Raw genomic sequence first — 12,344 nt, forward strand, 5'->3', positions numbered from 1 at the left:
TGCCCTTCACAGTGGGCTAAAGCCTTTTCCACTTGGAGACTGACAACACCTCCATGTTCAGGCTTGCGCTGTTCTAATGAGTGATGCCAATACTAGAGGCTCTGCTGTCACCGTGATGCTAAATCTAATTCATGACAATCATCAAAGCGTGCTTTTTACCCAACCTCTCTGACTTACACTAATAGGTTTTATTTTTAGCAGTCCTTTCTCTGTTTCACACTTACCCTACAACATCAAAAAACTGCTAGACCCTGTAATCAAAAACAGAGTAAGCTACAAAAATAACCCCAACAGTAGTGACTTTGCTTCTCAAAAAAAAAAAAGAGTCTAGTTTCTCATTGCATGAAGATGTGGCAACTGTGTAGGTGTAGTCACATTAAGCAACACTCTGGAAACTGATGTATTGGAATTTTGCATTTACCAAATTTACATTTTTCCTAAAAAAAAAAAAAAAAGTTGCTTGCAGCAGCATGTCAAAGCAGTTTCCTGTCTGATTAATGGGAGTAAGGACCAGTAGGACAAGTATCTAATAAGGGTTAATAAAGGTGATTTAAGGAGAAATGTTGTATTTAGAGAAGAAAACTACATTATTAAGTAATAGTATCTAACAGTATTTTCTCTACTAGATATACCAAATCATATCAAGTAGTTTTGTTCGAGTTCCTAGAACAAAAATCTTAGAACAATTGAAATAAAACAAAACTAACTTATAAGTAACTTTTCAGAAACATGTAGGAGCTTGGAATAAGTAATTTATTCCTAAATATTGATAAAAAGGATGACTCCACTGGCAGATCATATCACTTATAACAAGAAAATGTTGCATGTTGTAACTGAAATAATCTGCCAGTGGAACTAGTAGTTGACTTAATCAAGCTTTTTTATCTTGGTAAAAAGTTACTTGTAAGTTAGTTTTGTCTTATTTCAAGTGTACACAGGAAAAATAGGAGAGTAATTTTTTCGGAGTTAACATCATTTTCATCTAAAAGAGTCCTGTTTATACATTAAAGAGTGAAATCATTTCCATTGGTCAATAGAATCGGAGTAAAAAAATAGAGGAAATTATATCGGAGTAAAACAAGAACACGCCACTGAAGTTCCTTAAGTTTCGTTTCTTCCACCATCTTGTTATCCTGCAGTGGAAACGGAGGCAACGATTAGCTGTGTGCCAGGTAAGTCCCCAAATGGGTTGTAGATATATTTTACGTGGGGTTTTATGACTTTTTTTATTATTAAGACTAATTATGATGACGTGCTGCTGTATGGTAGTGGGGGAAGGAGGGGTGCAGCGAGGAATTAACATGGTTGGCTAACTAGTTAGCATGTGTGCTTCAGCTAACTTAATTTAGCCGTTTACAACAATGTAAGCAGAAAAAAACATCAGTGTTGTACAATTCTACGTCCATTATTTTATTTTCACAAGTCAAGGCTGCCGCTATTTTTAAGCTGAGAAACGGAGTTTAAAAGAGGAGCGAGCTGTACTATCGGAGCTAGCTCTGCTAGCATGTGGAGTCAGTATTCCGCCCAGAAAATGGCGCGGGAGGACTATGCTAGTAACTTTTCTTGAACGTAGAGCAACGATTAAAAAAAAAAGAATTAAAGTTGTGCTTTGTATGCAAACTGTGTAAGTTGTCAGTAAAACATTTTTGATTTACTATTTTGTCTATAAACCCCGTTTATATCGAGTTGTATGGAGCTGATATGTTTTTTTTTCCGTTTTAGTTGTGGTAATTGGCTAAATTCAAGTAAAGAGCCTAGCCCATTATGGATAGCTGTTAGCCACCTAGTGCTTCTTCCTCATGATGGTTTCAACCTTTTATCTCAATTTTTTATTCACTTTGATAAGTATGTTTATGTGATTATAGAAAAAAATATTATTTTCATGTCATGAAGGATGCAAGCTGTGCGTGTCAAATACAGAGATCGACAGAAATACATCTGTTTTGAAGGCCAACTGACTTACAGTTCGTTTTTGGAATGTGGTGAGTCCTAACAAAACAAGTTTCCAGCATTTTCATATATTGTGTTCCTCAAAAATGTTTTGGGAATGGTGTCATAATGGGTGCTTTATACCAACTTTTCAGATGTATTATTTTGTTTGAGTTAATTTTACTTTTTATGTCTTATTTTAATTTTTATTTACATATGTTCAAATAATAATAAATAAATAATTTGCTATGTTCACAGCTGCAAAAAAGTTCAGCATCCCAACCTTGGACTTAAAAGTCTTTGATGACTCAAAGACTGAAGTGGATGAGGATGTTTTTGAGCTCCTTTTGAAAGGTCCGAACCTTGGTGTGCTAGAGATTTGTGAAGCACAAAATCTCAATTCAGAAGGTAAGTTTTTTTTGAAGTGTCATTTGTTTATTTTTGTGAACTATTTTTGGTCATTCTTATGGGTTTGACTGGATAATAGGGATATAAATTGCTTTCTAGAGCAGTATAGACATGTTGATGTCCATTTGATATCACCAATCTAGGATGAGATCATCAAAGCGTTCATCTTTGTACCATTTCACACATGTGGAAACATCCTAACATCAACAATTTCACCTATTTCTAGTGTTTCAGTGGTTAATTACAATGAACACAGAAAAATGTGTATGAGTTAGCTGTGTTTGTATCATACTATTTCGTGTGAGAAGAGCTCATCAGGTTTCTTGATAGTGTAATTATGTGGTTAGAGAAACAATTTTCTCAATTTTAGTGTGTTGGCTACTGTTAACTCTACCAATAAAATGTTTAGATAATCCTATGGATCAGCTAAGTTGTGCAGCAAGCAGCTCCTTTACCAGTTCCAGTGGAGAAACTGAAGTGGAGTCCGATGACACCATTATATTGCAACACAGTCCTGCAACAAGACAGAGAGCTGAAGACACCTCTCTTGCCCACGTAAGCTATGCAGATTACGATGCAGATTACGGTGCAGACTTCCATAGAGTTTTTACAAATTTGAATATATTATATAAATTACTCTCTTAAAAGGACTTTCTGTGTTTGTTCCGTCAGCATATCTTTACACATTTTAGTCCAGATCCTTACCAAAGAAGGCTCTGGACTTCACCAAAAATTTAAATTCTTGAAGTTTTTATTTGTGCTTTTTAAACATAACTTTCTATTCTACTAATAACTATTATAGCTCTTCTTATACTATCTCTTTTTTGTGAAATAAAATAGGATTTGTAATTGTCTAGTGTAAGGTGTTTTGGAGATGTATTGATTTATATTTTGTTACATTTTTACCATCACTTAGATGATTGAAAATGTTCTAAAGAACAAACCAGGAGGAGACAGGATCATCAATGAATATGCGCGGACAAAAAGCCTAACAGACAGCAGACGGCGTGACATGGTCAAGATATTGGTTGCGCATATGACAAGTGAACATGGGTATGCTGAAATTATTTATTTTTTCTATGCACCTCTCACAATTACCTTTATTAAAGGTGTTCTTTACACCTTTAACAATGCTCATAGTTTTTGCTGTGTCTCTATAGGACAAGTCCTTCCAGATGTGTAAAAGAAGACTATGCAAAGGGTATTATTACCTTGTTCCCTTACTTGGCTGATCCTAAGAGCAGATTTGGCTATGTAAGTTCAAAACAGAAATTCAACCTCTTGGCTGTGGTTTGAGTAGAACTGAAAATGTTTCTCTTTTGCATGCCCTGCATCTGTGCCACTTGTTTTTAACTTTCCAATTTTTAAACCTTTGTAGAGTTCATCGTTCCAGTGTTGGGCTACTACAGCTTGAAGCATAAACATTGTGAAGAGATTTTATCTATGTAATTCAAACAATGTGAAATAAAATCTGTAAATCACAGCTACTAGCATTCACGGTTGTCTTTGCTTTCACAGCTTTAAAAACATTTATCATTCACCTACTTTTAGGAGCATTATTATAATGCAGAAGATGGAAGTGGGTATCTGGCTTGGAGACTGAAGTTTGTCCAGAGGGAAGCTTCTAATGGACAAAAGAAGGTCCCCAGACTGTCACGAACCCAAACAGGTATATGTATTTATACTTGTGCACATTTCATCCTGCAACCAAACTGCACAATAAGTTCCCAAGCTTTATTTATTAAATCCTAAGATGGAGTCTCACATTCATATCATTTTTTTAGGGGGACCAACAACTGATAGAGACTATTTGAGAGAAGAAGACTGCCTTATGACAGATAGCTTGTGTTCTGAGGCCATTGCGCTGATGAAGCACACAGCTGATGAAGGAACTGTTATGAGGAAGATGAAACAGACTTTCAACTATCGCCAGAAGATGATTCATGACCCAGTGAAGTCATCTAGTATCTTTTTGGACTTCCCAAGATTCCTGGACGTAGGAGGATTGGTATGTTTATCTTCACTTCAGTTTAACCAACAAAGTTTAAGTTAAGGTGGATGTGAGAAAGTTTAACAAAAATGATTTTTAAAACCTTCACTTCATCTAGGTTGAGCAAGATTTTACATTGATGTTTGGGGAAGCCATCTCTGCAAAGTTCCTGGAGAAGTGGCCCACTGTCTACAAGCAGAAAGTCCTCAAACAAAGTCGTGGTCTCACACAGTCTGATGACCTTAAGAACCTTCTTGACAATGCTGAAGGCACAACAGAAGAGGAAAATGGTAAGTTGCAATGACTTATAAAGAAAGTGTTTACTGTAACAGAATTTTATATGAATTGGTTCAATATAAGTGCACCTTCTCCTGCCCTCAGTGTTTGGTAAGCTTACTCTGGAAGTATTAACATCGTTGCAAATAAGAAGTTTTGGTAACTTATGTTTATTTTACTTTTTCTTCTAGGATGGGACATTGACATGTCATCCATTTTGATCCTAGTGCACCTCCTGCCACCGTCACCTCATGGGCGCAGGAGACCAGGAAAACTCTCAGCCAGACAAGCCAGTGAACATCTTGTGAAGTTTGTCAAGGTAAGGTTACAGTAAAGGGAACATTTATGTTGATCAAAATTCTCTATTTTTCCCTTTTTTATATATATATATTTATTTATTTGTATTTCTTGTGAAGTTGGTCTTAAATTTAATTTCAAGTGACATTTAAAAGATGCTGAAATGTAATTTGCCTTATCTATTAGAACCCTGTCTTCTTTGAAACCCAAGACTAATCATGTTTTATTCTGTTTTTGCCACAGACAGGAACCAGCATCCAGGAGCACCTTGATGGCATCGCAGAAAGCCGTCAACCATACCTGCTTGCAGTAGGGACTCAGAGGAGCGTGATTCACAAGTACTTCATTGTGATTGACAAACATGCCATACCTTGTAAATCACAAGGTTCTCTTGCCTGTTTTGATTAGCTTTTTAAAGCTCACTTTGTGTTCGGCACTTCATATGATCATAATCTGGTCAATGTGTACAACTTTCTGCAGACGGCCATTTATGAGATAGATGTTGAGACAACCAAAGTGAATCCTAGGGTTGCAGAGTTGAGGGCTCGGATGCTGCGTTAAATAGGTGTTTTGCTATGATTGTTTCAGTATTGAGTTACAATGTTCTGTTTCATTTGTAAGAAGTACCAGACAAATGCTAATTCTCTGATCAAGCACTTAAAAGTTATCCACGGACTTTACTGTTTGTTACATTTGCTCTGCAAACAGTGTGTCTGAATGAGCATTTCAGTGTTTTTCAAGTTTTGTATACAAGAGACGGACCTCATGTTATTTATGTAGAAGAGCTTTACTGTTACAGAGCTTTTGATTTACAGGTGTCATACAGTCATGAAGATGCAAATGTTTATATTGTTCCATACTGTTTCCTGTGAACAATAAAAATGGCTGTTCAAATACTGATTTCTGGTCTTTGCATTGTACTCTTACAAACTCAGCTGTGTATTATAGCTATAAAAAAATTGCTTAGTGAGTGAAATAAAGTTAAATTTGGCACTGTTTTAGAATTTAATTAAATGTTTAACTGCACAATATGGAATTAAATTAAATTAAATTAGGAGTAAAATTTTATACTATATGGAATAAAATGTTATTCTATTTTGTGTAAAATTTCTTTTTAGATAGACTAAAATTTTTCTCTACTTAGAATAGAATGCAATTCCCTTTAGAGTAAATTATATTCCACTTGGAGTTAAAATACGGTAGAGTACTTTTTCTTTTAAACAACTTGGAGTAAATTCTCTTGGCATTGATTAAAATTTTTGCACTAAATGGTGTTGATTTTAATCTGTAATTTCAACTCTTCCATGAGAGTAAATTTTACTCTATTTAGACTGGGACCAAATGTTGTCTTTTTTAGAGTAAAATTTTTTTCAAATTGAGTACATTTTAATCTGGAAATTTTACTGTGTACTAAGATATTTGTGCTAGAAACCTAAACATACTTGGGAACATTTGTTTCAGTGGTTTGTATTCACACACAAAAAGACATTGCTCTTAAAGAAACTGTTCAACACACTTTTAGATGCTTTCATGGCCTTGAAGCGAACTACCTCTATTTTTAAACAGGCGCCCAAAAGTTCTCACTTCTGCATGAAAAAGCTCACACAGCTTACATAGCGTTAGATTTTCACTGAAATTGGTCACATTTTGTCCTTGTCACACAAAAATATGAACCACATGAGCATAAAAGCACAGAGATCCCTGAAAAGTGACTCTAGCCTTGTAAAATCTGAGCAGCTTTCACTGTGTTTGTATGGAAGCTTTCGCAGATTGACCTGCCGATGCAGCACCTCTGCCACGACCAGCTGCTATGCTGTGTTCAGGTCTGCATGGAAAATCCACACAGGAGAATGTGTTGCTTTCAGTGACGGGCTCAAAAATGTTGTTAGTCCGAGATAGACCTTTCTGATAAAGAACCAGTACTGCAGATTTACTCAATTTTAAATATTACATAAGAGCACATAAGTCATAATATACCCATCAGAGTAGAAACCTTTAGGGTTGTGAAAATAATTCATATTTTGTTACAATCGACTGTAAGAGAAATAAATTTGTCAAAGATCCTAATTTGCACCAAAATTAAACTTCCTACGTATTTGTTTTTCCAAGTTGGCACACAATTCTGACCAGCAGCACTGAAAGCACCAAGACACTTAGCCTGTCCACTTCCTTGCAGTGGTTCACTTGATTGCTGCAAATCAAATCAATTAGTTTCTGCTTGAGGTTTAAAACTCCTGCAAGATGGCAGCTTTAACAAAAAAAGAACCTTTGTGACCCTGATATGAAAAGGTAACGAGACATTTGGAAGGTATCCTGTTTCTATAATAAAGAAAAGTTTAATTTTCTACAACTTAGAGTGACTGTTGTCTTAAGACAACAAAAATACTTTTATGCTGTTATTGATCATGTTATTGTAATCTAAAAATAATGTCAGCAATATCAAAAAGGAAATTCTACCATGTGAACACCACAACTCAAACATCTCATAAAGACCAAACATCTGCATTCTTCCTACAGAAGCAACAAAAACCACAAGAATGACCCAGTAATAACGTCACTTTATCTCGAGACTTCACCTACCTCAGGATGCTAAAGGCTTGTCTCTTAAGGTCAGTTACTTTCTGATTAATCTGACCACTTGAGAGCACTCAAAGAGCATTAGGATTTCTTTTCCAGGTGGCTAGTTAATACTTTGCTTTGAAAAAGTTAGCCAATAGAAAAGGATGTTCTATGTACTTTGTTCTTATGCAGTTCAATACTATAGATACAATACAATATACTTTTTGATACATACACAGGTTCCATCAGAAGAGGAGGTAATCTAAAACACACATTTAAAAACATAACTGGAGTTACTGTTTAAAAAAACAACTACAAATCCTTCAAACTTAGTTACCATGTTTTTTCATCACACTGGAATAGATAAGAAGCACCTTTTTTTCTTATTACCTGACAATGGAGGAAAAAGGTTCAATTGGAGTTCCCTTCAAGACCAATACTAGCTATTTTGTTGTATACAGAGTTTTGATGCAATTTAACTTTGTGTGTGCATGCACTAATTGGGCAGTAATAACTGTCAACAAAAATGAAAGATGATTCCAACTGCTGCGCGCCCATGTAATCATCAGATTTAAGGCGCTACGCTGCAGCTCTCAGAGCAGTTCAGCGAATGAATGCAACAAACAGAAGCAACAACAGGAGGTCGGTGGGTAATTGCATGTTTATGGTTTATACAAAAGCCCAGCGTGATGCAAATGTGTGGGAATGTCTTTCATTGTAGAAACCAAACTGCAGCACAATCACACAATCGGTAACACACATTTGGTAACTTTCTTTGTTCTTGTGTTAGTGTGTGTATGACTCTGTGTGAATGTGTGTTTTAGTAATAATGTGTGAAAATGCAGGGGCATAAAACAGTCCAAAATGAAAGCAGCATATGTTAATCCTTCACAGGTCTAAACATTCCCCAAAGCCATAATGTCGCTGTCTGGCCTGGACTAAAATCTCTTATACTATTAATGCCTCCAAACTCCACGATTCACAAAAACACAAGCTTAGTAAGTAAGCTGAAAAAAGTAACTATACAGTAAAAAGACACAAGGTCTGCGCTGTTTTCCTTGACACATCAAAAACAAAGGATGTTACAAAACCAAGACAAACAAGAGAAGAGACATATAGATATAAAAATGCTTATGAGGTGGAATAAAGGAAACCAAATCTATTTAATTATGACACATTGACATTTAAGAGAGCAATAAAAATCCATGAGATTTTTAAATTAAACGCAAGTGTTCAAGAAATTTATGCGACTAGCACTAGGACTACCAAAGATTCCCAAAATGGGAATCTTCGTCCAGGTACCAGAGAGGGGCCAGTTTGGCCCTGTCCCTAGAGCTACCAGAGAGGGGCCAGTTTGGCCCTCCGAGAGAGGGTGTGAAGAGGCGCCTTTGTTATGTAAATAAGGCCATTACTGACGCACCACAAGAGGGGGGCAAAGCTGAACTCTGCATTCCAAAAGAAGGGTCATTGAACACTTCAGGCTCAGGACAATGTTTGAGGTTCCAATGTTGTGAGTAAAATAAAATACAGTATAAAATATGAATATAAATCTAAATATAAAATATAAAGTGCAGGACTGACAGTAAAATAGAAGTCCACCCGTCTCTCCTGCACCCCAATGCATGCCTGATAAAGCACATGTGCATTCAGTGCTGCCATGTCAATCATGTTTGCCAGGTTTGCTGACCAGCTGTCACATAGTGATGGAACCTTGGTCACCCCCCGCAAGATTATGACTGAAATAAATGCCATTAGTTCTTGTGAACTAAATAGGTGAAGCAGTCACCTATTTATCCTCCACAGCACAAAAGGCTGCATGCAAATTTGCATGTGCTAAGTCTCCCAGATTTCTTTTGCTTACACTTTTTGCATGATTTTTTTGAGGTGGATCAACACAATTAATTTGGTTAGTTTATTTCTAAACTGTCATTTTATACCCTCTTAGCTTTATTTCAAAGAGAAACATTACTCATTTCTTTTAGAAAAACCTTTGCATACTTTTTGAAACAGATTGTATGTTTTGCAAACTCTATGTACATTTGGCAAAATGACCTGGATAATGCAGCACAACATCATGGATCAGCTGCAAAAAGTCACATCTCTCCAAAAACACTTCATGTATGCTTCAAAACTAAACTGACTAGTCGTAGGTATCATAGATACCCACCCCCAACATGGACTATTCACATCCCTACCTTCTGGCCTGACGGTCAACGACCACATGTACAATAGAACAATAGAAGAATAGAAGAATGGATGAATGGAGGCTAATTTGAGCCATCAGAGTCGTCAGTTTGGACAGGGTCTTGTGGCCCTGTTTCAGCCAGTCTGGGGAGAAATCGAAAACCTGGCCCTCTCCTAGTGCTAATCAATTTAAATTTCATGTTATTTCTTTATTTTATCTACAACTTCAAGTTGTAGATAGTCTCTATGCTGCAAAAGCGAAGTAATTTCCCTGCTTATATAATATAAAGATTATATATATGTTATATTTAGCTTAGTTTTATTTTAGCAAAAAAGCACAATGAATTATTTTTAATATTTTAAATGGAGAATTAGAAATTTTACAGACAGGTACCAGATGTATTTGTGTCTAAGTCAAGAGGTCAAGAGGCTTTTTAGTTTGCAAGAAGCAGGATGGAGAAGAGGATACAGAAGATATACAAAAAAAATATACAAAAGAACAACTGTTATTTGTTTGAATGCTTTTTATTTTTGTCATTAATAACAATAAAAAAAATACAAGAAATAAAACAATTCCGCAATTATTTGCAATAGGCACAGTGGCATTTCAGCCCTCATTCTGTGCACTGTCTGCACTGTCGGCACACATCTGGCACTGCCAGTTCATGGGCTTGCTGCATTTGCCACATGCGTATTTGAAGCAGTCAACGCATCTCCTATTTGTACTATTTTTAATGCATCGACGGTTGATTTGGCACTTCGCCCTTTTGCCTGGGCTGGGTGTGGCAGGTTGTTGGCAAAGCAGTTGCTCCTTGCACGCCTTCTTCTCACTCACATGAGAGTTAGCCAACTCTTTTGCGAGCTCCACCAGGAAGTCCACCCGTCTCTCCTGCACCCCAGTGCATGCCTGATACAGCACATGCGCATTCAGTGCTGCCATGTCAATCATGTTGTAGAACACGGCAACTGGCCACCTCTGTGTTCCTGCACGCACGCTGTACTCCCGCACCATTTTGTCCATCACATCCACACCGCACTTTGCTTTGTTATATTGTTTGATGGTGTTTGGCTTTCTTCTGGTGGTATCCTCAGTCTCAACCACGCTGTGCATGCTGCTGAGAATGTAAACGACCTTCTTCCTTTTGGGCACATACACAGTCAGCGTGGCATCAGAGGTTGAAAACACCTGAGTGGTGAATTCAGTGCGATCCTTACGTTTAGTGGATTGTGGAATTTCCCTGCGACACTTGTTGACTGTGCCGAGGATGGTGGTTTTCCGGCTACGCAGTCGTTGCGCAAGTGACAGTGATGTGAAGAAATTGTCCGTGGTTACAGTTCTGCCCTTGTCCATGAACGGTTCCATCAGCCTCATCACTACAGTCTCGGACAGTCTCTCCCCGCTGGGACGACTGGGGTCCTTGCCAAGATATGGGAAGACATTGCAGATGTACTTTGATTTCAAGTCGCAAGCCACCCAAAACTTGATGCCAAACTTGTCCGGTTTTGTTGCTATGTATTGAAGGAAACAGCAGCGGGTTTTAGTGGGGAAAAGCTGTTCATCAACAGTGATGTGTCGACCAGGGCTGTAGGATGAGATGCAGTTAGCGGCAAACGATTCCCAAAGATCAGAGATTGCAGCGAATCTGTTGGTCTCCGCTCGCTCACGGCGTGTAAACATGTCATCAAAGCGTAGGTGTCGCATGATGTTTTGGAAGCGGTTTCGGGCCATAGTTGAAATGATCATTGGGTTTCCCAGGTTTGCTGACCAGCTGTCACATAGTGATGGAACCTTGGTCACCCCCCGCAAGATAATGACTGAAATAAATGCCATTAGTTCCGAGAGATCCATGAACCAATCCTGCTGCTCCTGACTTGCATGTTGGGTGGTCCACTGTTGAATGGTACGAAGCATCTCCAGAGTAATAAAACAGAGGAAGCTCTGAAGGCGACTCCGGATGCTTCGACTGGCCTTAGCGCTTGGCTCTCCATCTTTGGCGTACGGCTCAATTGGAGTGAAATGGAGATGTGTCCCCACTTGTTCCTGCCGCCACACTGTACCATCCTTCGTGGTCTCTGTCGGCTCACTCCCCGAACGAGCTCTCTTTTTTGGTAGCGGGAGAGTCTCCTCATCTGCAAGAAAAACAATTTCAAATCAACTTTTTGTTTCTTTCTAAATAACAAAATAGTCAGGAAAATAAAATAAGCAGGTTGAGAAAACTAACCTGAAGAGAGCTCAGAGTCCGAATCCGGTTGAGCGTCTAGGTCTTCTTTGTCTATGACTTCTTCATCTATATCTTCTCCTTCTGAATCCCAAGGCTTGGAATTCTGCATAAGTAATTCCAAAGCCTCTTCAGCATTCATCAGCTTCTGTGTCCTCTTCGCCATCTTGATTCTTGCAAACTAAAAAGCTGAGTGAATGTCCAGATATTTATACTCCACAGCACAAAAGGCAGCATGCAAATTTGCATGTACAAAGTCTCCCAGATCTGGGAACCACCAGAAGTAGTTATTTTCAAAATTTCTATCCTGTTCCAAGGACAATCAGCGTGAAAGTTGATGTAGTGAGTTTGGCTCTCCTCCCCCCTGCTCATCTACAGGGATGCTAATTAGACCATTCAGAGTCGTCAGTTTGGCCACATTTGGATGCTAATAACCCAGTTTGGCCCTCTCTCGGTAGCTCTAGGAAGATACCCAATCTGGC

The 12,344-nt window shown here is 37.9% G+C and overlaps 2 protein-coding genes across 3 annotated transcripts; one reads left to right on the forward strand and one right to left on the reverse strand.

Annotated features, from left to right (window-relative positions):
* The first annotated feature begins 930 nt into the window (after positions 1–930).
* On the forward strand, positions 931–5,800 carry LOC114134975 (uncharacterized). Of its 2 annotated transcripts, none has more exons than XM_028001880.1 (11): positions 931–1,172; positions 1,866–1,982; positions 2,188–2,337; positions 2,747–2,892; positions 3,254–3,390; positions 3,498–3,591; positions 3,889–4,006; positions 4,122–4,345; positions 4,446–4,617; positions 4,795–4,922; positions 5,144–5,800. In XM_028001880.1, the coding sequence occupies exons 2-11, from the start codon at positions 1,895–1,897 to the stop codon at positions 5,306–5,308; spliced, it is 1,422 nt and encodes a 473-aa protein (XP_027857681.1). In that variant the 5' UTR covers positions 931–1,172; positions 1,866–1,894; the 3' UTR covers positions 5,309–5,800. The 2 variants fall into 2 exon arrangements, with proteins under 2 accessions (XP_027857681.1, XP_027857680.1); XM_028001879.1 differs by having other exon boundaries at positions 1,894–1,982.
* Positions 5,801–10,152: 4,352 nt separating this feature from the next.
* LOC114134966 (piggyBac transposable element-derived protein 4-like) lies at positions 10,153–12,112 on the reverse strand. Its single transcript, XM_028001868.1, has 2 exons — positions 11,866–12,112; positions 10,153–11,773 (listed from the first exon to the last, which is right to left on the reverse strand). Exons 1-2 carry the CDS (start codon positions 12,026–12,028, stop codon positions 10,251–10,253), a joined length of 1,686 nt encoding a protein of 561 aa, XP_027857669.1. The 5' UTR covers positions 12,029–12,112; the 3' UTR covers positions 10,153–10,250.
* Between the last annotated feature and the right edge of the window lie 232 nt (positions 12,113–12,344).

Source organism: Xiphophorus couchianus, chromosome 20 (genome assembly GCF_001444195.1).
Source record: "Xiphophorus couchianus chromosome 20, X_couchianus-1.0, whole genome shotgun sequence".
NCBI lineage: Eukaryota > Metazoa > Chordata > Actinopteri > Cyprinodontiformes > Poeciliidae > Xiphophorus > Xiphophorus couchianus.

Bases quoted from the DNA above. Each gene is read 5' to 3' on its own strand.
- LOC114134975 (XM_028001880.1), top strand. From the start codon at position 1,895: ATGCAAGCTGTGCGTGTCAAATACAGAGATCGACAGAAATACATCTGT. The intron at 4,346-4,445 runs GTATGTTTATCT...CACTTCATCTAG, and splicing joins TCCTGGACGTAGGAGGATTG to GTTGAGCAAGATTTTACATT. The intron at 4,618-4,794 runs GTAAGTTGCAAT...TTTTTCTTCTAG, and splicing joins CACAACAGAAGAGGAAAATG to GATGGGACATTGACATGTCA.
- LOC114134966 (XM_028001868.1), bottom strand. From the start codon at position 12,028: ATGGCGAAGAGGACACAGAAGCTGATGAATGCTGAAGAGGCTTTGGAA. The intron at 11,774-11,865 runs GTTAGTTTTCTC...TTTTTCTTGCAG, and splicing joins GGACTCTGAGCTCTCTTCAG to ATGAGGAGACTCTCCCGCTA.